Genomic DNA, 25,418 nt, shown 5'->3' with positions numbered 1-25,418 from the left:
TAAAGTTATCAAAAATTTGGTTTTTTTTTTATTTAATTGCTTTTTATTACTTCTATTGTTTTATCTTCATTGTCTGCTCGTCCGTCCGTCTGTCCGCTAAGCAACAAAATGTCTGGTTTGGCATCCACCGTTTTTCGTGGTCGACGTCTGCGCCGCTGCGAGTCTCAACTGGAAATGTTCGGTGGTTGAACAAGTCAGAAAAATTCCAACATTTCATCAAAACGGGTTCGTGCATGGCTACACTGAGGAAAAGTGAGGTTTACAAGCACCGTATGGTACAAAAATATTTTTTTGATTAATAATAAATTATATATTTTCAAAGAAATAAAATAAGATGTACTATTACAAATTAATAAATGTTTTTAATTAATTTTAAAATTAATAATAATTGATTAAGTTAATAAATTATTGTACAATTAGAATACAATTGTATAAGAATGAATCGAAACTTATATTAAAGTTATACATTATAATCTTATTGAATATTTTTGAATATTGAATATTTTTGTTTGATTCAAATAGCTCAACAACTTTCTTTCTCTCAGTGTAGAGGTAGAGGCAGAGCCAGCAGCAGGCAAAATGGGCTTGGCCTGCGCATTTGAGTGAGAGGATTTCTGCTCATTTAGCTCCGTCTCAGTTTCCATCTCCGTCTCTGTCTTTCACTCAGTGTATGTGTGTCTTTCTTTTTCTTCTATATTTAGCAGTTGCTTTAGCTTCTTGTAGCACTCATTTAAATCGCTGTGATATAGCATTTCGATGTTTGAATTAACTTAATTGATTTCTTACAGGCTGCTGAATGCGTTCAAGATTTGTTTTTTGTTTCTTTGTAGAACATAACAGCGATGGAAGTCAAAAGCAAAAGCCTAAAGAAACAAAAAAACACAATTCTCTATCAAAATGAGTTAAACTTTGCTATTCTTTATCATTTTTAATGTACTCCACAACTAATAAAAATGACAAAGAGTCGCATAATCATTTTATTTATTTGCAATAAAAAATTATAGGTATTCTTAAGATGAATATAAAACTGATTTAAGAATACCAACATTGTGCTGACTTTTATAATATGTATTTCCCAATAGCAGATGTCAAATTGGATTTGACAATCGACTTAAAAATCAACCCATACTCACGCACATTCAGAAATATTCATACGAGAATATTACATACATAAAAGTACAATGTACATATGTATATGTAAATATGATTCATGTTTATTTGCTAGTGATTCGTATTGCAGTACAACTTAATTAAATTCATAGAGTAGCTCGCACTTTAGCTGGACACGCCCCTGGGGACATTAGCAGGGCTACCGTAAAAGATATTTTAATATATTCGCTACAAATTAAATTTTGAAGCAAGGAAATACGTTTTATTTGAATATGATTCAAAGTGTTGCTAATTTCTGGATAAATTATGAAACATTTTGAGGAAGAGCGGCAAGACGAGTTCTTGAAATGAAGTCATCAGCAATGGTCCATGGATTAATATGATTTCACGCTGCATGAAATGAAGTGGCAGTGTGAACCCGACATTCTGAACAATAGAGGGTGAGACCCCCGAGACGAAAAGCCAGTTATATTCAAGGAATTTTTGCCATTGGATGAATTAAAATTATTGTACAAATTTTTATTTATTTCTATATCGTGTATGTACCACAAAACGACTCAAGACAATGGCCAACTGCTTTGAGATAGCAATGGAAGAATAAAATTGAACAAGGAGAAGGGAGATGGAGAGGAAATAGCAATGGGAATGGGAATGGAAATGAGAATGAGAATAGACTACAAAGCGCACCCCAGGAGCGTCTTGCGTCGTGGTGATTATGGTGTTGCCGAGGCCGAGGGATAAAAAAAGGGCAGATAAGTTATTGTAACGAGCGAGCAACCCCTGCAAGGGCCTAGGCCTGTAAAAATAGGACAAGTTCACGCACACACATACACACATGCACACACACGGACAACACACACACAAGCACACACACTGGAGGGTGCGCCGTTAAAATGAGTTACGAGTTCTGCCATTTTAAATTAAAATAGCAGCCAGCATCCAAGATGGAAAGACAACAAAAAGGTCAAAGGCCATTTCCACCCCAAGTTTGTCTAACAAAATGGTCATGTTGACAGAAGTAAATCTTTTGAATTATCGCATTAGAATGCCGCATTCTCATGGATACATTTCGTTGCCTGATGCCCAATGAAGCCATGTCGTAAATATTGCCAATGTCACTTGGGTATTATAAAAGGATTTTCGGTCTGCCATTTATTCCAGTTTCATTGTTGATTCAAGCATTTCTTCCCCTGACAAAGAGACACGGATACGCTTTGGCCAAGTTCAAGTTTCTAATCGTAACTCAACTCAATTGAACAAATAATATGCCAGATAAACACACAGACAGAAAGATATTCCATCTAATTTTTTGTCATTTTAAATTTGATTTACTTTACGCCCACACACACACACACACACTCGGAAACTGAACTCAAACTTCACTGCAATACGGTTATGGTGAATACATCCTCTGGGGCAACAAGATATTCAAACTTGCGTGTTGCCACACGTAAATAGCAGAGTTTATTTGACGGATCTAGATCTCGAATGGCGCTCTGTACTACACCAACGAGTTGTCCATTCATGTGCTTCACAATGCCCTGAGCGGTGGTATTATCAAAAGAAGTTGCTGCCACACTTCCGGTGCTATTATCAGACACCACATAGCCCAATGTATTCTCGGCAGTTATGCGCTCCGTGTTCGCGGCGTTCTTATGGATCACATCCTCCAGCATGCGATTCATTTTTGTTATCGATTAGAATTTCTCTTTTACGAATGGAAAACTTATTGTATAGAGTCAAATACGAGTTGTAATGTTATCAATGTGAAATCTGTTGCTAGACTGGGAAATTCGAAATAAAAGTAAATTGTTAGTGTTGCTTTGTTAACAATTTTTGTAGTCCTAAAGTCTTTCAAATTTAAAATGTGTCGCATATTTCAGAAATTAACATTGATTGTAAGAATAAGGTAGGGACATGATAGTAAATGAACATAAAATAATATAGTACAATAGGTACTTTCCGTGCCTTTAGCTTACTCACTAAAATATCATTTTATTGCTATATTGATATTTTCACAGAATAAGAAATCATTTCTTATCTCAAAATTATTTAAAAATGTATTCCATCTATCTTTCGTGGGTTTTGTTGTGCATAAATGCCATTGAACTTGTCTGGTTGCTCTGAGGTCAGTTCAAATTACTCCACAACATTTATATGGACATTAGTGGTGGAGCGGCTCAAGTGGTCGCGTGGCTTCTGCGGCATTTAGAGACCTCCCGTTCCCTCCATTCCCTTCATGCTTCAGTCTGCAGTCAAAAGACTGCCTCATCATCAAGCGGTTCTCATTTCATTTTCATGCGCATTTAATGGCGTCTGTTATTGACTTTTAACGAGATTTCCACTTTCAGCCCGCCCGTCGACTCCATTGCGCTTTTCCATGTTTATTTTTAGAAGACGCCACGGTCAGAGTTCCGACCTCTGTTCAAACCCTCTCGGTACCTCATCCCGCCCATCAAGTAGCTAATTGAGTTTTTGACTTTGAACCGCTTTTGTGTGGATGTGCGGTTCGTTGATTGAACCAGGTCATTGACATGATACGATTAGATTAAAGCGTTTCTTATCCAATCCAAGTCGAATAAATCAACGAATTCCCAGTCACTACTATCCGTATTTAGTTGGATCCCTCTACTAAACAGGGCGCAGCTAATCTGCATTCAGGGTTTCACACACATTGCTCTGTCAAGTGCTTGTCGGACAAGATGGGCGAGTGCATATATGCAGGTCCCTGCACATCGAGACCAGCCCAAAATGGCCACTTGAGCACCCACAACGACCATAAAACACTTTTGGACATGTTGTTGTGCCAACCCACAACAGCAACAACAACTCAACTGTGTTTTTCTCTCAGTGTTGGTCAATAAAATGTGCATAAATTTTGTTGCCATTCAACGGCTAACCGAAACCGGGAGTTAGCTTGTGTGGATCCACTCATTTAACGGCTAAAACACATATCAGTCCTATAGAATCAATACCATGGAGATAAATGAATAATCGTAGAAATATAAAAAATATATCAAATCTATTAGGTTGGCCTTATGGAGAAAATTCAAAAACCTATTAAAATATCGATTAATGTTGATTATCTTAAGATAATAAATATTGAAGTAAATTATTAACAGAATATATTTCAAGTAAAATTATAAACTATTTTTCTTAAATTTTTTCAAGTCTTAGAAATATTTTAAAATAGAATTAGAATTTGGTAATTTTTGTAAAATTTATATTAATTATATAAAAAATAATTGTATATAATGTTAAGAAAAATATTTTAATTTTAATATTTTTTATTTTTGGTTCAAAATTTATATTTGATGTTTATTTAAATTGGTAATTCTTAGTATAATTTTTAGTCTTTGCCAACTGCATATAGTCGTCTATTAAAAAAAAATAATAAATATATATTAATATTTAAAAAAATTCAATTATTTTAAATTTCATTATATTCAAGAAGAGAGTTTTTGAATCTAATAATAAAGAAGTCTCTTCTTCTACATAATTCTCCAAGCGTTATTCTCTTTGTTTTATTGCAATCCCATTGTACTTTGAGTTGTCTCTCGTGATGTTTTGGGGAGGCTACTGTTGACCCGGTCTGGCATGATATACGGCCGCTAAATGCAAAACGGCAGATTTGTATGCCGTTGGACGACGCTTTGGATTTGGTTTTAGAGCTGAGGCCAAAATGAATTGTGTTTTGCGCTTGAATTTGTGTAGTCCGAGGAGAATAACAGCCATTTGAAGCTATGCAAAATACGAGCTCATAAATCGCCAGAACTGCAGAAACAGCAGCATATCTATCCAGCTATGCTTATCTGAGGGACTCATGTGGGTTGCTTTGCCAGAGGGAGAGGGAGAGGGAGAAAGATTGTTGCAGTTGCGTCTGGTCGGGGATTATGCGGTGTAGTCTAAAATAGTTCAGCATTATGCCAAGATCATAAATCATTTAATTAGATCGCTATCGGAGCGAGTGTACAATATATAAGCCATCCGCCAGCCAGCAGAAGCTCTTGGAATGGCGATAGGTCAAAAGGTTGGGCAATGGCGGCCGTAAATAACAACGAAACGCACCAAATTATTTTGTTAATTACAAAAACCAACAACAGTCTCAAAAATAGAATTAAAGCACACACCAAATGAATTTCTCAGCCACTCGGGGCACTTTCCCTGTTACAGTTACCGTTTGCCACAATATGCAAATGAGCCTTTGAGTATTTTATGCCGCCCGCTTTGACTCGGAGATTCGTTTGAACCCGGTCAACGCCCAGCGGTCAACGAGCTTCGGCCAGAGTCCGGACTTCACCTACATTTTGTATCTGTATCTTGTTTTTTTTTTTTTTTTTTTTATTATTTTTCCTGTTTTTGGGCTCTACATGCCACACATGGCGCAAATTGGACCGCACGTCCGTTCAACCCGCTCTCATTTCTTGCCGAGTGTCCCAAATATCCTTTGCTGAGCTACCCCATAGGCACACTGACATACATCCAAACTGTGCCACTTACAATGGCCTCAACTCGACTCCACATATCATCAACACACTCAACGGATTTCTCTCTCATTTTCAACATGCATGGAAGGACTCATAAATATGGAGATACATTCACATTTATTCATATGTGAGTGGACAAGCACTCACCAAAAATGCGTTTGGAATTTTAAATATTCAAATGTTATAAAGTCCCTTTTTTTTGTCACTGGTCAACAATTCTCGGGGTGGAAATCTAACTACATCTGTTAGTAAGTTGTATAATTATATATGTGTTGTCGTCTAATTGGAAAATGAAAAAGTGTTGGGATATCACATTGTCAAGGGTGTTCATTTGTAACTTGACAGTTGTGTTTAGTTTTGTGTTCAAAAAGTAAAAAAATCTATTTTGTTTTAAGGCCCACAGACATTAGAGAGTATTCAAAAACAGTCCGCAAAACGGAAAATGTACCATACCCATAATTTTTAAGATATAACTCTCTTTTATTGTTATCCTATAATTATCCTACTTAATCACTTCAAGATCTGATAAATACAACAGTAGTTACAGCTGTTTTAAATTTTTAAGCTTCAAATTCTCCTAAAAGTCTGCCATAATTTTTATACAGTTAAAACTTAGAATTCAAAGCTAAAATAAGTTGAGTCACAGCTATTTCTCATGACATAGAACATATTTTTGAAAATTTGTCTAATTTTTCGCCAAAAATATTATTATACATTAAATAATAATACCCAATATACCCTCAGCCTTACCTATTGATAAAAGTACCCTCATAAAAATTAATTTTGAGGAAATAAATACCCTCATATAATTATCACAATTAAAATTAAATATCCACTCTCCAGATGTCCAATCTTTCATAATTATAAGTGCCCAATTGGAATTTATATCGAATTAGATTACATAATGATTTTATAATTTTCAAATAAAAAGTCAGATATCAACATAGTATTTGTGGTTAGTTTTAGCAAATTCGATTTTTTGTAAATTTTAGTTTCCATCTGCTTTGAAATTCTCACGAACTATTTCACACAATAAAATCAAATTATTTATTCAGTTGGTGACTCGCTGCGAATATTCACGACAATTAACACAGCATGTGAATGAATCGAATATGTTGAGAAATAAATATCGATTAATGCTAAATGCTAAATGTGTGTTTCCAAATTGTTATGGGCACTTGAATGAGATCTGTGTGAATTAATTTAACTGTTTTGTCATTATCACATAATTTGGTCATTTTATTGACAAAACTTAGCATGAAATGGCCATTAAATCAATTGAAGACAATAAAAACTGTGAAAATATTGCAGAGCCGCAACCGAAAATCCATTCATAAATGACATTATTTGCTCTATAGATTTATTTTATCGAATGCTAAATATCAACAAATTTAAGGCAATTATTTTCAAGATGCGTAATTTCGTATGCTAATCTGAGTGGACCTCTAATTTATGTATTTTCACATCTACTCTGGTTTCAAGTCTCCCATAAATTTGGGTTTACCCAGGGGAGTATTCGTTTCGAACAGATCTAAAAGTCCACGTCTACATAAATCTTTGAAATTAAATTAAGCAACTTGAAGCAACTCGTTTAGCGCATGCCAAATAAACAGGGTCTAAGAATTAAATTTATTTTGCCATATTTTGGTGATCAAATTTTGGAATAACTTTTGTTTTAATTATGAGATTGCTGACCGCTGTAAAAATCAAGAAATATTGCTATATCGACTAAATTAATATTATTTTAGCTGATCGTTTTAGTAAGTTATCAAATAAGCAATGCTTTCCGAGTATTATTTGTAGATATTTTTAACCAAGAAGCAGATATTGCATTTCCTAATCCAAGCATATATCTACCTTATGATATCATATGTATGTTAATAATAAAATACGCTTGGTAAAAGCATCAAAAATAATCAAATGTCTTTCAACTTTATTTGCCAGAAGGTGAGAGATTTTTTATGTCTTTTAGCTGTTTCTTTTCTTCTTTTTTGTTGGTGTGTAAACACAAAGACGATTTACAAAACAAAGGCAGCAACAAAAGAAACTCGAAATGGAAAAAGACGCATTCAAAAGATAAATTTCTTAATTTAAATTCAGACCCCAACGTTGACTTGGCAGAGAGTCGAGTTTTTGGGGCTTTTTGCCGACTCAGCTCCAAATCAAACAAAAACAACAACAGCAGGCAGAGGAACAGAGGGAGATAGAATATGAGGGGACACTTGGGAGTGGGACAGAGAGGGAAAGAAAAATGGTTTTCATTTCCGTTACAAATGTTTTCAATTTGGTTGAGCACAAGAGAAAAAAAAAACGAAATTCAATTTTCAAACGTTTTATTTCGACAACATTTTGATTTAGTCGCACATTTTTGTTGTATGTGTTTGTGTGTGTGTGTTTTTCGCTTTGAATATTTTACGCATTAGTTTTAGATTTTCTCGCTTTTTGTTTTTGGATTTTCGTGTCGCATTGTTGTAACAATGAAATATTTATTATTTAAATTTGAATCTGGCATGGCACCTACCATAAATCATGCGACAGACTCATTCAAGCGCAACAACACTCCTACAAGATATACAGATACAGATACAGATACGGATTCAGATACTCGTACTACACGCTTTAGTTGTTGTTCTTCCATCTTTTATCTTCTTCTTTTTTATTCGTCGTATGATTTAGATGGAGTCATAAATTTAATTTTAAGCTTTTTCGGTATTTCATTTGGTTGGTTGGCGCGATTCTCGCTTAAAACTGGCAGCGTGCCTGTCTGTGTCCGGGCCAAGATAAACACTTGACAACGTGCTAAGGCCAACAACTGGCAACACGATAAGCTAATAAATTACGAGTCAGTAATAAATTCAGCGTCACTTCTGACACAGACAACGCCATTGCAATTCTCTACACAGAAGAGCTCCAAAACTAACACTCGACATGGAATTTGACCACATGACCCTTTCAGCTAAGAGTACGATATGTCAACTTGACCAACTGCCAAGGACCCTAAATAATTAAAGTAGCCATTTGTAAGATTCAGAGTAATATTTGGATGCTTTTTTTTGAAAAAGGCTAGTCCAAGGTGTATTTATATAAATTTCGTTGTTGTTTGTAACGTTTTGAGCAGTCTGAGCAGCGTGAGCAAGGGCTTGCTACTACTCTAAGACCTACCACTTATCTATCCATCCTCATCATCTCAATTAGTTGATAATTATAATAGCTTAATCATCTTAATGCATGAATCTTAAAATATGGGGTTATTCTCAACATTTTGCCTCAAGTCAACCTCAATCGAGTTTCTCCATTTTATGTACATTCAATGACCGCACAGAATCTGTCAGCTGGTCAACTATGCCACAATTCAACTGTTCAACCCGTCAGCTGCTGTCCACTCGCTTTTAGCTCGGACAATGTCCCTTAATTGCCTGGCAGGACGCAGACAGTAAAATTATGACGTGCCTGTGACGACTGTGGCAACAAAAGAGGCAAAAACCGGCGGAAAAGGATGAAAATCATGCGGCAGCAATTCACGGCAATCAAACGGCGCAGAACACGAGTGCAAGCACTAAAAGGTTTGTAAAAGGATGCGACTGGACTCTCAGTGTGAGTGTGTAAAGTCCATTAAAAGGACATTCCACGTAACCGATCCGTGTGGCACTTGGTGTGGCAAATGGACTCTCGCTGCAGGCAGTCAGCGCCACATGCGGCCAGGGCGAGTACTACAGCGAGAACCAGGACGAGTACGAAGAGCAGGACGTGTCCTGTATCCTGTGTGCTTTGTGTGTTTTTCTTTTTTCATTTTTGTTTTGTTGTTGTTGTATTTTTCATTTAGCATTCTGCTGTTTTCATAATTTTTAAAAATTGAATCTCGTGTGACCGGCACCGGTTGCGACTCGACCCGTTCAGGTCGGCGACTCCTCGACTCCTCGCTGGCTGCGGCATTGCGTGCAATTACATGACTCTGTGCCTCTCATAAATTGCATCCTTTGCAGCCTTTCACGCGCGGCATGCCAAAGGAGTTGCCATTGCCCGGCCAGGGGGTCCTAGAGTGCGAGTCCAAGTCCGAGTTCCAGTTGAAGCAGCCCGGCCATGTGGCATGTTGAATTGCTGCATGTGTTGCACACGCAAATTCCTGTTGCAGTCGTGTAAGTAGCTGGCAATGGCAGCATTTCATGTCGTGTTTACACTCACTTCCCGTCCATCCCAACGTCTGTCCGTCCGCCAATTCCCTTTCTGTGCAGTTGGGCGTTGGCCCTACCACCGTCTACCGTCCACCGTCCGTTGTCCAGAAAGAGGGCAACCCTATTAAAAACTTCAATTAATGCAACCCGTTTGCGTCCGGGTGCGACAAGTTGCAGTTGCCGAGTATTTATATTATTAAGTTTCTACTTTTTACTTTATTTTATAATTTAATAATTTACCTTTTCCTGCATTTAACTACAGCTCATTATTCGGGGCCATAAACTGAGCGTTGAGTGAAGTTGCAACACTGGCAATAAACCGTTCAACATTATAAGGGCAACTAAAGTAAGTCTACTTTATAAAGGTCTTAGTTTCCTAAATAAAATATAATTATTCAAGTTTTGTATGCTTTTTAATATTAGAAGCTATGTTTAAGTTCAAAAAAATAAACTGATTATAATTTAAAAAAGTTATACTTAGTATATTACTTTTAATCAAACTTATTCTTGAGAAAATAAAATTAATTTATAATATTAATTAACATCTCACTTTGTACCAGATTTTCAGATCTCAGATTCACCTTCGCTTTTGATATTTATAATGTCTCATCTCCCAAAAAAAGGAAATCTCTGCAAAACTGACTCAAGACTCAAGCTGCTGGCTCTCAGTTCTTTGACCCAATTAAAGTGCATATGGCGATTTCATGGCGGCTTCCAATTTTGAATTTGCCAATTAAATGTTTATCTGCCTAATTACCGTTGCGGGCGTCGACGCCAACGCCCCAGACAACAACGAACAACCACAACAATAACAAACCGAAAAGCCGACGCCGGCGGCCGCTTGGGCATTATTCAATTAAAAGTTGTTAGCTTTTTTTTTGTTTTTGGCACGCACTAAACCCCATAAAAGTCATAAAGGACCGCATAAAAAGCATAAAATGAAAATGAAAAGAATCTTAAAAAAAAAAACAACAAGAATTAATGAATAGTAAAATGGTAGAGGGAGTGAGTGATGCGGCAGAATGAGTGGGAAGGTGTTTAAGGTAAAAGCAATCGCAGAGCTGATAAAGAAACATTCATAGAGGCTAGAGACTGGAAATAAACAAGTTTAAGGTGTTATTAAAGTGGCTCCATTAAAGTGGCTCCATTTGAATGCCTAAAGCTCCAATTGATCTTGAATGAGAGTGAAAAAGAGAGCGAGGGAAAGAGAGAGAGAAAGAGAGAGTGGGGTATTGAAATAGGGAGCAATGGTCGCAACATGTTCGCCCCCAGAAGTGAAATGAACTCAAAGCGCTACACTTTTCCACTCAAAGAAAAACCGAGTGAAATCATACGAAATGAACGCCAACAGAGGGCGGAAAAATTGTGTGATTTTCTTGGTGCCGCTGCTGCTGCTGTTGCTGTTGCTGCTTATTTCAATCAGTGCACAACAACAATGATTTTTATTTTTATGCGCCAACGTAACGATCTCGTTTCCACTTACTTAAATCTACATTTTAACTGCCTGGCACATTTTATGTCCCATTCTAGCAGCAGTGCTAAGTCGGCAGATGCGCGTGCGAGAGCTGTTGTTGTTGTTGTTGTTGTTGTTGCTGGAGCAGTTGCAAAAAGCGCCCCCAAAAAAAAGCGCCAAGAGAGCAAGAGACACATACGTCTCATAAGTGTGAGTGAGAGGAAAGAGAGAGAGAGTGGAGTATAACTTTTAGTAGGCACTGGTCAACACACTAATTAAATCAATACTAATTAATGCGCGCAAACATCATTAGGCAGCATTGGCAAACAAACAAACATGCAAATACCCTGGGGCAGGGGCAGGGGCAGCAACAGCGCAGCGGGAAAAGGCGCTCAAAAAGAGCGTCGGTAACGGCAAACAATTGAGCAACATTCAGCAAACGATTATGAGGCCATCTCAGTCGCACTTAAAACGGCCATAAACGACGACAGTTATGGCTACAACAACAGCCACTTCGCCGGCGACGCGACGCGACGTCGGCGCGCTGCCAAAGCTGAAGTCGAAGAGCGTGAGAAAAGCAATTCTCACGAATGAAATCAGAACGAGTTGCGTATCGATTATGCTCAACTGACGATTTACTTGCTTTAATGCGAGAGACACGTGGCCCCGGCACAGGTTCAGCCTGTGAGAGAGTCGACTGCGGGAGAGAGAGAGAGCAAACAGAGGCAGCCGCAGCAACAACAACAAACCAGTCAGCGCTTAATGCGCAGCCATTAGTGTGCGCAGTTTGGCTCTCTTGCCATTGTACACACACACACGCACTCTCGCTCTCTTTGCTGCTCTATCTGTCTCGCTTGCACGCGCCATTTGCTTTGACTTATCGCTATGGCCGTTATGGCTTCCGTATGCGCGTCGCGACGCATCGTTGTTGTCGGCAGCGCTGTCGCAGCGGAGGCGTGGCCTATCGCAGCAGTAGCGCTTCTCACTGGGGTTTTATGTCCGTTTTATGGCTCATTTTCGTCGTCCGTCGGAGCTGCAGTAACTGTAACTGGGCTCTGAGCGTTGCCGTCGCTTTGGCGTCGGTGAAATTGTTTGTTTGGATAATTATTTGGATTGTTATTAGATTGTTGCAACAACTATAAAAATGCTATAAAAAATATTTTTATTTCGCTTTAAATGATTTTTAGTGGCCATTTGCCTGCCGTCGCCGTCGTTGTGTGGTGACAAATTGCCCCAAGATGATGCGCCTAATCACCGACTTGCCCCATCAAGGAGCTAACTGTGTTTTGTGTGTCGTTTTGACCTCACTGAATCAAATGGCAATTTGTCTGAGTCTCAGCCTCATTCTTGATGAATCGTTAAAATATTGTTGTAGTATTCTACGAAATTGCTTGATAATATGCATGTTGGGGAGGTTGGCATTTAATGAAATGAGATATAACTAAGCAACTTTTATCCCTTTAATATGTATTTTTATACTATTTTATGAAAATCTAGACTTAATCTAATAAACAGAAAGTATTGGATACCAAGAAAGAAAATAAATGGATTATTAAGGCGCCCTAATAAAAACTAAAAAAAACGCTCAAATCCGTGACAATTCTGACTCGATGCAGTGAATCTTAAACCTAAATAAAGTTTTAAAATATATGACAATGAGCACATTGAAAAATATTATTGGGCTAGGTTAATAGTTTTATCTGCCTCGATATATGAATGAAAATTAAAACTCAAATGTCAAGTGGTCTGAAGTACTTAAGAGATACCCTAAAAGAACCGCAGATCTTACATAATTATAAGTGCTTCATGGGAAAAATATTTAAAGTAATAATCATATGAAAAGCTGAAACTCTTAAAGATTGAAGAAGTATTCAAAAGACTTATAGGCTTAAATATTTAATAATAAGATCTTCTTCTAAATAATTCATTTGTTTCCTTAAATTCAAAAATTCCCATCACAATCAATTTCGTCTTCATTTACTGTATTGGTATTGTTTTTAGCAATCCCATGCACATACTATATACGTTTATTTATTTGTTTTTCATAAAGCAAACATAATTCTTTAGTCCAATAGCGAAAAAAACTGAAAAGAAAATTAAACAAAAAGCATTTGAACGAAACTGTCACGACTGTAGAACGTGAATTCCGTGATTGGATTGCCCAATAAATGTTTATCGAAGGGGCCACAAATGCGCATCTATCTACTGTATATGTATATGTATGTATCTATGAATGTTTGGCATGTCTGTCGCGCTCAGTTGGGAGTTTTTATAAAGAAAACATTCCGCTGTTCCAGCTCCCAGTTGTCAGATTCCCTCTTTTCCCGCTCCCCAACACCCCCCTCTCTCTCACACTAAAGCCACAGTTTGGGGCGCAGCTGTGCGACAAGAAACAAAAGACACGTTTTCAGTAAGGGACATTAATGAAGAAAAACAAATATCAAGAGAGCGAAATGGCGGCACAACAAAGTTATTTTTATGAAATTAATATTGACTGGCCAAAAGTGCCAGCTGAGTTTGTCAGTCCGCACGAAATTGGTAATTAAAATAATAAAAGCATTTTTTCGTCTCTTTTCGCTGGATGCCTCTGGAATTTTAATGAAAAAATCGCATTTCGTTGGTTTGTCTTATAAATTTGGCCGGGCGACATTTCCAATGGTCGGCGGCAATGTTTTTGTAAATATTTATGAAAAATATTTCTTAATAAATGCGTTTTTAAATACTCCCCTCGATCGGTTGAATTTTATATAAATTTCTTTTTAATTGACTTCTCTCTGACTAATTTGGGAATGTATTGGCATCAGTCCCGCCCTCACCCCCAGAGCACACATGTCCATCAACAGTGGGAATTGCACCCCTCCCCTCTGGCAGCTGTTCGCCTCTCCACTTTCCTCTATTCCTCAGCGACTGTTGGTTATGTCTCCCAAAATTTATGTGCATTTTCCAATGTTTTCTTTCTTTCTTTCATGTTTTCTTTTTTTGTAATTTCTTTGAAAATGAGCGACTTGTCATTCAACAAATTCCCGGTCTCTTACGGTCTCTCCCTCTACTTGCAGTTCGTTTGTTTTCGTCTCATGTCATTCCACCCGACGCGTCGGTGGCCATTTGGCACTTTCCTCTTCTTCTTCCACTTTACTTAATTATCTTTAGTCTCAATGCCATTTTTTATGTTGCACCTTTTGATTTGTGTCACCTTGTCACGTTGTTCGTTCTTTTTGTATCTCTTTTTCGGGTCTTGTTTTTTCCACAAGTCCACAGGTATTTATACAGGTATATATTCCCAATTTTTTTTTTTTAATTATGGTAGCGTCATGTACGTTCAACCGTTCTGAGTTTTCAAGGTTACTCTGGCTATATCTACGAGTACTCGACGATGCATATTTCAATTGACAATCTTTAGTTTTGAAATATATAATTTTTTAACAAACAAGTTCATTCATCTTACAATTTTGAAGATGCGGAAATTGTTATTACTTCTTTATAATAATGTAATTTAATTATATAAACCATTGCTGAATTTCATTGATTAATCTAAGACTCTGTCGAGTTCATATTCTAGAATCTAGATCATAGCCATCTGTATTTTAGCCAATCAACTGCATTTTAAACGCAACTCAGCAATAACAAATTACAGGTATTTATGTTGGCCAAAGGGGGAGGAGCTGCAACGAGTGTGTGTGTGTGTGTGTGTGTGTAACTCACCGAAGGTTCGTAACTTTCGTCAATTAAGGCAGAAGAGTTGAGAAGAGGTTAGTTGATTGGGAGGGAAGTGAATTCAACTGCCCCATGGCCAAATTATCCGTACGCCATTAAAGTCATTAAAGCCATTATGCGATGGGTAAAACGTTTAAGAGAAAATGCATCTTCTCAACGGATTGGATGCTGCAGTCCCCAGCGACAAACGCACACATGTGGCAACATGTGGCAACGCCAAAGGGACAGGAAAGGGGAGAAGGTGAAAGGAGTTCGGACAAATGGACCGTTTGTACTGTTCTTTTGCCCGTTGCGTCTGTTATTACGAGCATTTCAGCAAAAAGAGTTGCAATCGAGTTGATTTTGAGAAAACTCTTACATTTTTTAATTTATACGGACAACAGTTGCGTATAGGATAAGGGGCACGGGGGGCACAGGAGGTTAAGGGGTACTGGGGTATAATTTGGACAATTCTGGTGCTCAACGCGAACATTTGCTTAAATGGAATTACCGTTCAATAACCCATTGTTGTTGTTGCTGCTGTGCCTGTTGTGGCAAGCCGCATCGATAAAAGTCAGCCACATGTACGAGTACACTGATAAATAAGATGTTATAAAACCAAGTCGAGAACATAAAATTCTTACAATAAGAAAACACATCTTGGTTTTAAGAACATTTTAAATAAGACCAAGTTCTTATAATAGGAATAAATGTTCTTACTATAAAAATAAATATTCCTATTATTTAAGTAAAGAAAGAAAAGAATTTAAAAAGATGATCAAAATGACATTTCGCTTGAAAATCGGTTCAGCTTTGATCACTTTACAAGTCAAAATTTTTATCCAATTCTTCATGATTATTTTCAAAAAAATAAAAGGTCTCGGAATCTAGTTTAAAATGTTGTTTTAAACTAATTACGTTGTAAGGAGTTGATTAAAAGTGAAAACTTGAGATTTAATATTTTGAATTTTCAAAATTTCAAAGGTGGGACCCTTACCATCGATATCGAATCTTGGTCGAAAATAATTAAGTTTTCTAAATGAACAAAAATTGAATACAGAATGAATTTAGAGGCTAAATCATGATCAAAATGACGTTCCGCTTGAAAATCGGTTCAGTTTTTATCAAGTTACGACAGTTTGAAGTTGGTCAGACTGCGACTTAGCCACTTTACAAGTCCAAATTTTTGTACAATTTCACATGATTTTTTACAAAAAATGGAAAGGTTTCAGAATCAAGTTTAAAGTGTTTTTTTATACTAATTACGATATAAAGTGTTGATTAAAAGTGAAAACTTGAGATTTAAAATTTTGAATTTTCGAAATTTCAAAGGGGGGACCCTTAACATCGAAATCGAATCTTGGTCGAAAATAATAAAATTTTCTAAATGAACAAAAATTGAATACAGAATGAATTTAGAGGCCAAATCATGATCAAAATGACATTCCTTTTGAAAATCTATTCAGTTTTGACCAAGTTATGACAGTTGGAAGTTGTACAACTCTTTGATCTAGCATCTTTACCACAACCGTACCGGTGCAAACGTTTCGGTATTAGGTTCGTGACAGAGAATTTTCATTCGGTTACGGTTTTAGTTCCGGTACTAAAAATGAAACGGTTAGTTTCGGCTAACGGTTCCGGTACCGGTTCTGGTGTTATTCCCTGTTTAAAATTGTCTTATTTAAAGAACTTATAATGAATGTTTTTGATTTAGGGGTTGTTCTTTTTTTTCAGTGTATGTATGTACACTTGTGCTCCGTCTGTCCTCTCGTACTACTGGTAATATAATCCAATTGACTAAAGAGATACTTGTACCAGCCCATTTCACCGGAGACTGCAAAGAGCTTCGATGCCCTGGAACAATGTTAGCGTCAGGTGTTCGTGTTAAAATGCCAACTAATTCCAGTGTTTTGGACCTAAAGCTGATAGCCTGAGCTGACTAAGGTGAGGGGCATTGCCATTTAATCAATGGCCAGTAAACTGCAGACGTTTTTTTTTTGGGAGGCCGCATAATGAAAACAAAACCATTAAATATTTAATACGAGTTTTTAGCACAAAAACATGTCGCAGGAAGTCAATGACTGAATGGGGGGCGTGGTCAGCCATTTTGTCCATCAACAGGACGAGCATCTGCATCTAAGCAGGGCCAAGATTGCACACGTTCAGTGTCCCCTTTCCCCATTCCCCATTCCCCTGTCCCCTTTCCCTGGGTCTCTTCTTGCCACAACAGTCCGCTTACTCAGCGCAACAAATGTCAACGAATTTTATTCATTGCAGTTGTCAGTTGTTGTTGCTGTTGTTAGCGTGACAACAACACAGCTTGTGTGGGTGTAGGTAACGACTTGTATGTCCAACTGTCTGTCTGTCGGTCTGTCTGTCTGTTTGCATGCGATTCGCTTAAATTATGATACGCGACCATGATAAAGTGGCAACAAACGTCACCAGAACCACAACCAACTCACAATTGCTGTGCACGTTGTTGATATTCATGTTGTTATTGTTGTTGTTATTCTTGTTGTTGTTGTTGACGTACGCTGTACGCCCTCGCAGACAACGTCTTGCTCTGACCAGGGCCGGGCATTACCTATGCCGCAGTGGACCGAATAGTGAATACTGACGAGGACGTGAGTCGTCAGATTTGCACTTAGGCAATGCAACTGGCTGATTAAATGGCGCCAGGAAAAAAGGGAGGGAAACTCAAAAGCGCACTCAAAACTTAACATATGCATAGTTTGAATAATTGTAATATTACTTGCAAATTTACTTTTCTATATCTTGAATTCTGTAAATTTGTGAATATAATTTGACATTTTTTAATACCTTTTGAAAAAAACGTTTTATATTATCAGTATTTCGAATCTAGAAATTGCAACAGCTCTAGTAAATTTAACATTAAGATAAAAGATATTAGCAACTTTTAATTATCGCATTCTTATATATTAACTTTTAAATTTTAAATTATAAATGCTTTTTGTCCTATGCTTCCTTCAAATAATTCAAAGAAATTCAAATAATAAAATAGTATTCAGTTATGTTCAGAAGATTGAGATAGATTTATGGACAATTTCCGTACCATAAGATAAAAAATTGACTACATAAGCTAATTTAATTGTTGTTCCCTCTCTCCCCTCTCTTCCTCATCCCAACCAATTCCATGAACATTCACTGCGTATCAAAATGACTCACAAATCCCAAGAATATCTGCTTCATAAACTGTTTCAAAATATCACATAGTTTCCATTGTTCAGCTAAGCCAAATTGAGCCACCCACGAATTCTTTGGCACAAATATAAATTTATGAAATATTGCGTATACGCCAACGATAACAATAGACATACTTTAAATAAAAACGAACTCTAGATAGACTTTAGATTTGTTGTTTGCTTTTATCTGACATCAAAACAAAAAGCATACAAAAAGCTCATCATGTTTTGTTTGGTAAACAGAATAAGCAAACAAAAAGTCGGAGAAAAAAAAGCGCTGCTCAATAAAATATTACCAAAGTAGTTGGTACAATCCAAAGCAAAAGTTCAGTTCCGCCCGCACCCGTCTAATAAATAATTTGGCAGTAAATCAATGTACATAAAAAACGAAGAAAAAAAGTTCACGGGCCGCGTCTTATCTTTAAGAATTGCGGCGCATTATTTAAAATCGCATAAATAAACAATAATAAAATTGAGTAAGTCTACAGCAACAGAAACAGAAACAAAAAACAACAACAGACATAATAAAAGGCAAATAAAAAGCAACATTAACGACCAATTGAATTGGCCCATTAAACGGTTCTCATCGCGTCGCCGTCGCCGTCGCCGTCTGGCCGGGATCGGAATCGGGGATCGGGGATCGGGATTGTTACGAACGGCGAGGCGTTTGCAATGAGGTGCGATCGCCTCCAAAGCGATCCACAGAAAGAGAAACAGACACAGATACAGAAACAGAAAAAGAGACCCGAAACAGATACAAAATTGAATACGCGAATGAGGCTTCATTTTCATGTGCTTTGCATATCATTTTGGCTCCATTCAAAAGCGAAAATTTATAATTTCATTGAGTGGTTGAGTCGGTCCGTTTCATTATTGGAATTAAGCAATTTGGCGTAATTTAACAACACTTTCAATGCATAAGTCTGCCATTCCGAATGATAACAATGAAGCAGATAACTGGTCGCCAGTTCAACTGGCTTTCGCATTGCCACTGGCCACTTGGGGCACTTGGGGCAGTCTGTTGAATGGTCGAATGGTCGAATGAACCACAGACCGATGCCGACTGTCCATAGTCACGTCATTAGTTCAATTGTTTTCTGTCTGCCGTATAAGCTTCGTGGGTCTGTGTTTTGGGTCCGGCTCTGGATCGAGATCTGGGTCTGTGTGTGCGTCAGAAACTGCTTATCAACACGTCTTCGTTGGGTTTAATAATGCAGCCCGTACACGATATAGATACGAATGTTTAAATACACATACATATGCATAGTTTTTGTGCTGCCTGTAATTAGCCATAAATGCAACCAAGTCTGTTTGCCTTGCCAACTTAAGACGAATTTAAATTTATATTCTAAATTTAATCACATGTCTTTTGAAAATTCGTGTATATTTCTAAATATATTCAAACCAAGAAGACGTCTTGGGGTAGTATTTAACAAAATTAAATTTGAAATTTTGATTTACTCACAGGGGTTGATAAAAATGTGGATGAATAATTTGTCTGTGTGAATATAAACAAATTACTTTAAGATTTAAAAAATGAGGACTGTGATAATGGATAAAAATATATGCATACACTTGTTCATTGGGATGAATATCACTAATATTATAGAATTGTCAGAGTTTCCATCAAATAAATATGTTTTTATATTCAATAAAACGAAAAATAAAATAAAACTTCCCAGTCAAACAAAAAAAAAAGATATATATTGTAGATATATATAGTTATTGTTTAATATGAAGGTTGCATAGAATAATTAGAATCAAAACTACATAGCGATTTGGCTTTGCTATCGTAAATCATAGCTAATTGCAATAAATCAATAATTCATAGATCATTAAACCATAATTATAGCTGGTTTTATAGCGTTTTTATGTCATCTATAACACTTCCTAATCACATGAATCACAATAAAAATACAAGAAACACAAATAATTTTGTAAATGGCGTTTATCTCTGTTGCTCTCTCTCTCTCCCTCTCTCTGTCTCATTTTTCGACTATACACTTTTGTTTATAGTCGCTTTATGGTTGTTTTAGACATTAAACAGAGTTTTACGATGGCGTTTGCACTTGAGTCCAATCAGGAACGCAGTTCAAAGGGAAACCGAAGGCCAAATATCTGGAATCTGGATGTGGATGTGAACTTGGATGTGGACAAGTGACTGGCAGTCATCCTTTTTTTTTTGTGTTGCTGTTCAACACATCATAAAATCAACGGTCTTGTTGTTTGTTAGTTGTTAGTGTTGCTTTTACGATCTATAAAACGCACATAAATCGCCGGGGTGCGGGTGATGACGAGGGCTGATGACGAGGGGTGGGAAAAGAGGCGGCAGCACTTGGCGTTTAATTGCCGGTGGCCCAGACCAATGCACTCGCCCAGGAGCTCAATTGGAGCCCCGAGGTGAAGGGAACAAAGCGGGGAGGTTGTGTACTACAAGGTGGTACATAAAGCCAGACGGAGACGCAACTTGTGGCATGCGACTCGTGCCATCAAACAAATCGACGACCGCATTTGGTTTACGGCCGTTTCCAGTAGTAAAAATGTCGTAAATGAAATTGTTATGAATTGTGGTAAATTAAATAAACATCAAATGCCAAATGGTCTTGTGTCTGTCATCGTCACGGCCTATAATATGTGTGTGTGTGTGTTGGTGTGTGTGTATTGTTGCTCATTGAATTTTTATGCCTGCCGCTTGTGGCATGCCCCAGAACACAAGTGTTTAAAATGTCGTTAAACAGTTGCCATCAGCAGGAGCAGTCGGAGTAGGGGAAAGAAGAGCTGCCAGGGACTATCTGCCAATTATGATCGGCTTAACGGGTTGACTAGTTTAATGGCCAGCAACTTGGCAGCCATAACTCAAGTGTGTGCGTGCCGCTTATCAGCCATGGCCAAGACGCTGCCACACGATATCAGCCAAACAGGGGAAAACTCATTTCTTTAGCTTACCTGCAAAGCACGAAAATGTGACCCAAAAAAAAATACAGACAACAAGCGACAAGAGCACAGTGGGCAATCTGAGCAAATTTGCTATTCAAATCAGACCTGCTCACATGCATAATATATCTGCGGTATGAATATGAATATACATGTATAAGTCTAAGACCACCAATTAAAAATTAAATCGTAAAATGCATTAAAACTTGAATCTAAAATTATTTTAAACAAAAATAAATTGTATAATATCCCCTGATGTTCTAAAATCTTTAAAAAAAATGTGAAAAGTCAATGTGTAACAATTGTTTTTGATTTATTAAACATCTTTTTTTTACTGTTAATATTTTTAGTCCAATGTTTTGATAAGTAATCTATTTTGTACTAAATTAAATTATTCGCGCTCATCAAAAAAAAATTTTGTAAAGGCAGTATTCTGCCGTTTTTACCTACTGTACAATGCCAAGAAAAATCAGAAATCACAGATATGGATAAAAGGGTACGAAAAGAAGCCATAAAGGAGACAAACAACAAGAAAGGCAATGGCCAAGCACACCAGACCAGGCTCCGACCCAGACCCGTCCGGACTCGGGCTAAAACAATGTTGGAGCAGGCAGCCCAAATCGTGGTTGTTTCTACCTAAGAGACAAGAGACAAGGGCCATGGGTCTGGGTCTTGGCCTGGCTCTTGGCCCGGGCAAAGCATGGCCAAGCCTTTAAACTGGCCTGGCTCGAAGACTGGAAGAAGTCGTCGTTGTTGTTGTTGTTGTTGTTGTTGCTGCATTCCAGCATAGCATTGACCGCAGCAGACATTGGGTTTGTTGTTGGGAATTTGTGATTGTGTTGGTCGCAACAACCAACTCGAAAGAAGAAGAAGAACAACAACAACAACAACAGCAACAAAAACCTACCATAATGGCTGCGACATTCATTCGCATTCGTATCTGTATCTGCTGCGGTGCCCTGTAAGTTGCAAGATTTAAGATTGTCAACCATGTTGTTTATTGCTCTCTTAAGATTTTACTTCAGTCCCCGTTTCTGTTTCTGTTTCAGTTTTTTGTTCCTGTTCTGCTTCTTCGTCTTCTTATTTTTCTCCTTTCACAAAGAATTCATGGCTGCCTCGTTGCGTATTCCGCGGAATTACTCAAAACTCAAAGCGAACGCCTCTGAAACTCATGAGAAGTAAAGAATCAGATGAATCTGCTGCCTCTCTGATTTATTTCAGCATTTCATTTTAGTTTTTTTCCATCATCCACTCTTTATTTGTTTGCTTCTTCTGTTCCAGTGGATATTTTAAAGGTGCTATTGAATGCAGTTCAACTTAAAAAGAAATTATTCGATTTTAGAGCGATTTTTTCTATAACATAGTTGGATTTTCATACAACTTAAGTGACTTTTAATTAAAATTGATTTTATTATTGCTTCAAGCATTGTATAAAATATTGTTACACTGACTCACAAATTTATGTTGTTCGCTCCACCTTCGAAATATTCCAAGATCTGTAAATGATCGCCTCCAATAAAAAAAAAACTTGTTTAACACAATCAATTGTATTGATTTTCAAGATTTGAAAGCACTTTTTATTGCCTACCGAATTCGACACTCACAAAAGCACTTTGAAACTATTTTCTGCACATTTTCATATGTTTACTCAGTTACCATATGTTGCTAACATTTGTGACAGATTTTTAACATTTCATAACTCATTTTGTATATGGAAAATGCATTTGCCGTCGCGAGTTTAGTTTTATTTTTTAAGTTCAAGCGGGACGTCCTGGCGGTCAGGTACTGGGATTCAAACTGAGTGTTTACAAAACAGCAGTCGCCGATCTCTGAACCGATGCTATACCCGATGGCGATCTTTGCTTGTGTGTTTGCCAAAGGGTCACGGACATCATCATAAATCATAAATTTCCAGAGGTTGCAGCTAAAAAACCAAATCCAAAACTGTTTGCTACGCGCCGTGAAACGCGACGGGAATATTTTTTTTTTTTTTTTTAATATTTTTTGCCATAAAAAGATCGTAAAAAAAACGTCTGCTCGAAATTTCCGCTTAAAATTCGCACCAAGGTCAACTTATCAACAACACCGTCGGCCATTAAAAAAAGGTGCAACGCACACTCACCTTTGCCATTTGCCAGAGCGAGACAGACAGACGTGGGACACAGTGTTAGACAGAGACGGACAGACTGCGATTCAGCTGTTAATGATCGTTAGAAACCTGCACTTGTGTGTTTTTAATGAGCTGCAAGCGCATTTAGAACCTGACCTGACCTCACCTTCTGCTTAACCTTGTCGGTGTTTTTTGCCATAATTATGATTTATATTTTGGGCTCATCTTTTTATTAGGTGTGGAAAATTATGCAACCTGCCCTTTACAGATTTGCTGTGAGAGTCGTGCACAATGCTTATTGCCAAGGTTCCAGCTGTACTCAATTGACCTTCCATAAACCTCACACAGTCGCTTTCCCTACCACAACACAATTTCAATTTATTTAGTGCATATTTCGAGTCTTCTAAAAGCCTGTAGTCTTTATCGATGTCGACGTCGTTTTCGTTGTTGTTGTTGTTGTCGTAGTCGTGTGTTGCATTTGTTGCAAGTTCACTGTAAATTGAATGCCTGCTGCAACAGCTTGACCTGTGACCACTCAGTGTCTGGCAACCTCTGTTCCATGTGCCTCCTCCAACTCCCTCCGTTCCAGCGACTATATCCAATATCAAGTGTTGGCTTTCACTTAACGATGAACCAGCACAGAATTAATATGTTACATACATGAAAATTAATATGCGTAATTAAAAGGAGTTAATCGGCAAAGGAGCTGTGTGAGAGAGTTGTGAGCACTTTATTGTGAAGCTTTTTATACGGAAATGTGCTGAGAAATTAATATGTATTTTGAGAATGCTTAAATAAAAATTTGTGTATTAAAAATGTATTTAATGTGACTCGCTTTTATGTTCTCAGTTTTAGAAATTCCGAACTTAGACAGCTCTTGAGATCGTTTGTACTTGAATATCCCCTGTTTAAGAACGGAAATCTTTATTTTTTCTGGGTATATATTTATCTATATATATAAAATTCTTTGTCCGCATATACTGACTGAGCATTAATCAGGCCAAACCGCTTGCCGTACAAGACGAAAATTTTGGCACATCACAGCTTTGATAAATTCATCGTAGGATAAGATGATGCTTTGGTAAATTCGATCTATATCATATTCATATCAAATCATATCATATCAAATTAACCTTTAGTATAAAAAACTTTTTTAGTAATCTCAACCAAACTCACAGAATATGTCTTTTTTTACCACATGTTACACCCTGACCAAATTTGTTCAAAATCGGATTAATTTTTTTTTTTCTTTCCTCTTTTTTCGCTGCATGTTGCTTTTGTGTTTGCAGAATAAGCCTCAAAAAGCAACAAATTGTTTGGTGCATTTAAGTCAGGAGCTTATTAAATTCAGATCACGCATAGGTCGGACTCAATTTAGACGTGTGGTTAATTTCTATAATATGAAATCCACCAATCAGCAGGCATTTAAAGCGGCACATAATTTGAAATGTGGTTTTTTGCACTTTGGAAGCACGTTATTGGGCTATCCATATCATAATTAATCCTAAACACGCAATTTGTGCCAAATAATTACATTTAATGTGGCAACTAGAGCTTCTGCAAGGGGTGGGGGCGGGTGGGTTGGGTAGGTGTTGCAATTTGCATTGAAATGCTTTAAGTGAAATATATGAGGGTTAATTAAAATGCATTTTACATTTACGAGTTGCCGCTGTGTGGCCATAATGGCGAGTGCATTAACAATTAGCTGACCGCATTCATTATGCTCTTGTTTGTTGGGGCCCTTGCAACACATGCAACATGCAACAAAATCAGCAGTTACAACAGACCTTTCGAATGCTGCAGTATACATAGATCCTGCTTCTACAGATCCTAGAGCTGGTATTACAGATCAGTGTATACAGACACAAAAGCTGTATGCTCTGTCCGCCCACCTTTTCCTTCTGGGCACGGTTTTGGTTCTGCGCTGTGGCAATTTATGTGGCACGGCTGCTCGAATGCTAAATCTCTTGCCTCTGGCGGCAGCAACGGCGCAATAAACACGCGTACGCCCAAGTCAACACACCCACCAAGTCAATCCCCTCCCTCCCCTCCCGTCGCTCCACTCCTCGCCCCATTGGCACCACTCAAAGCTTGACCAGATTTCAGATTTGGCTCCAAAAACTTTGCCTTAGACGATAGCGCGGAGACTTGCGTAGCAACCAACATCAACCACGTATATATATGTATGTATACACTGAAAAAAAGACCGCCGGTTCGAGTTCCACTCGTTACTACCAAAAACACACAGTAAAATAC

General features: G+C 37.6%; 1 protein-coding gene across 1 annotated transcript; it reads right to left on the bottom strand.

Moving 5' to 3' along the window:
- Nucleotides 1-2,412: 2,412 nt before the first annotated feature.
- On the bottom strand, nt 2,413-2,878 carry LOC117791008 (dynein light chain roadblock-type 2). Its single transcript, XM_034630636.1, has one exon. The coding sequence runs from the start codon at nt 2,793-2,795 to the stop codon at nt 2,490-2,492; it is 306 nt and encodes a 101-aa protein (XP_034486527.1). The 5' UTR covers nt 2,796-2,878; the 3' UTR covers nt 2,413-2,489.
- Between the last annotated feature and the right edge of the window lie 22,540 nt (nt 2,879-25,418).

The sequence above is a fragment of the Drosophila innubila genome (genome assembly GCF_004354385.1).
Source record: "Drosophila innubila isolate TH190305 chromosome 3R unlocalized genomic scaffold, UK_Dinn_1.0 2_E_3R, whole genome shotgun sequence".
Taxonomy (NCBI): domain Eukaryota; kingdom Metazoa; phylum Arthropoda; class Insecta; order Diptera; family Drosophilidae; genus Drosophila; species Drosophila innubila.
This window is presented reverse-complemented; position numbering and strand designations above follow the sequence as displayed.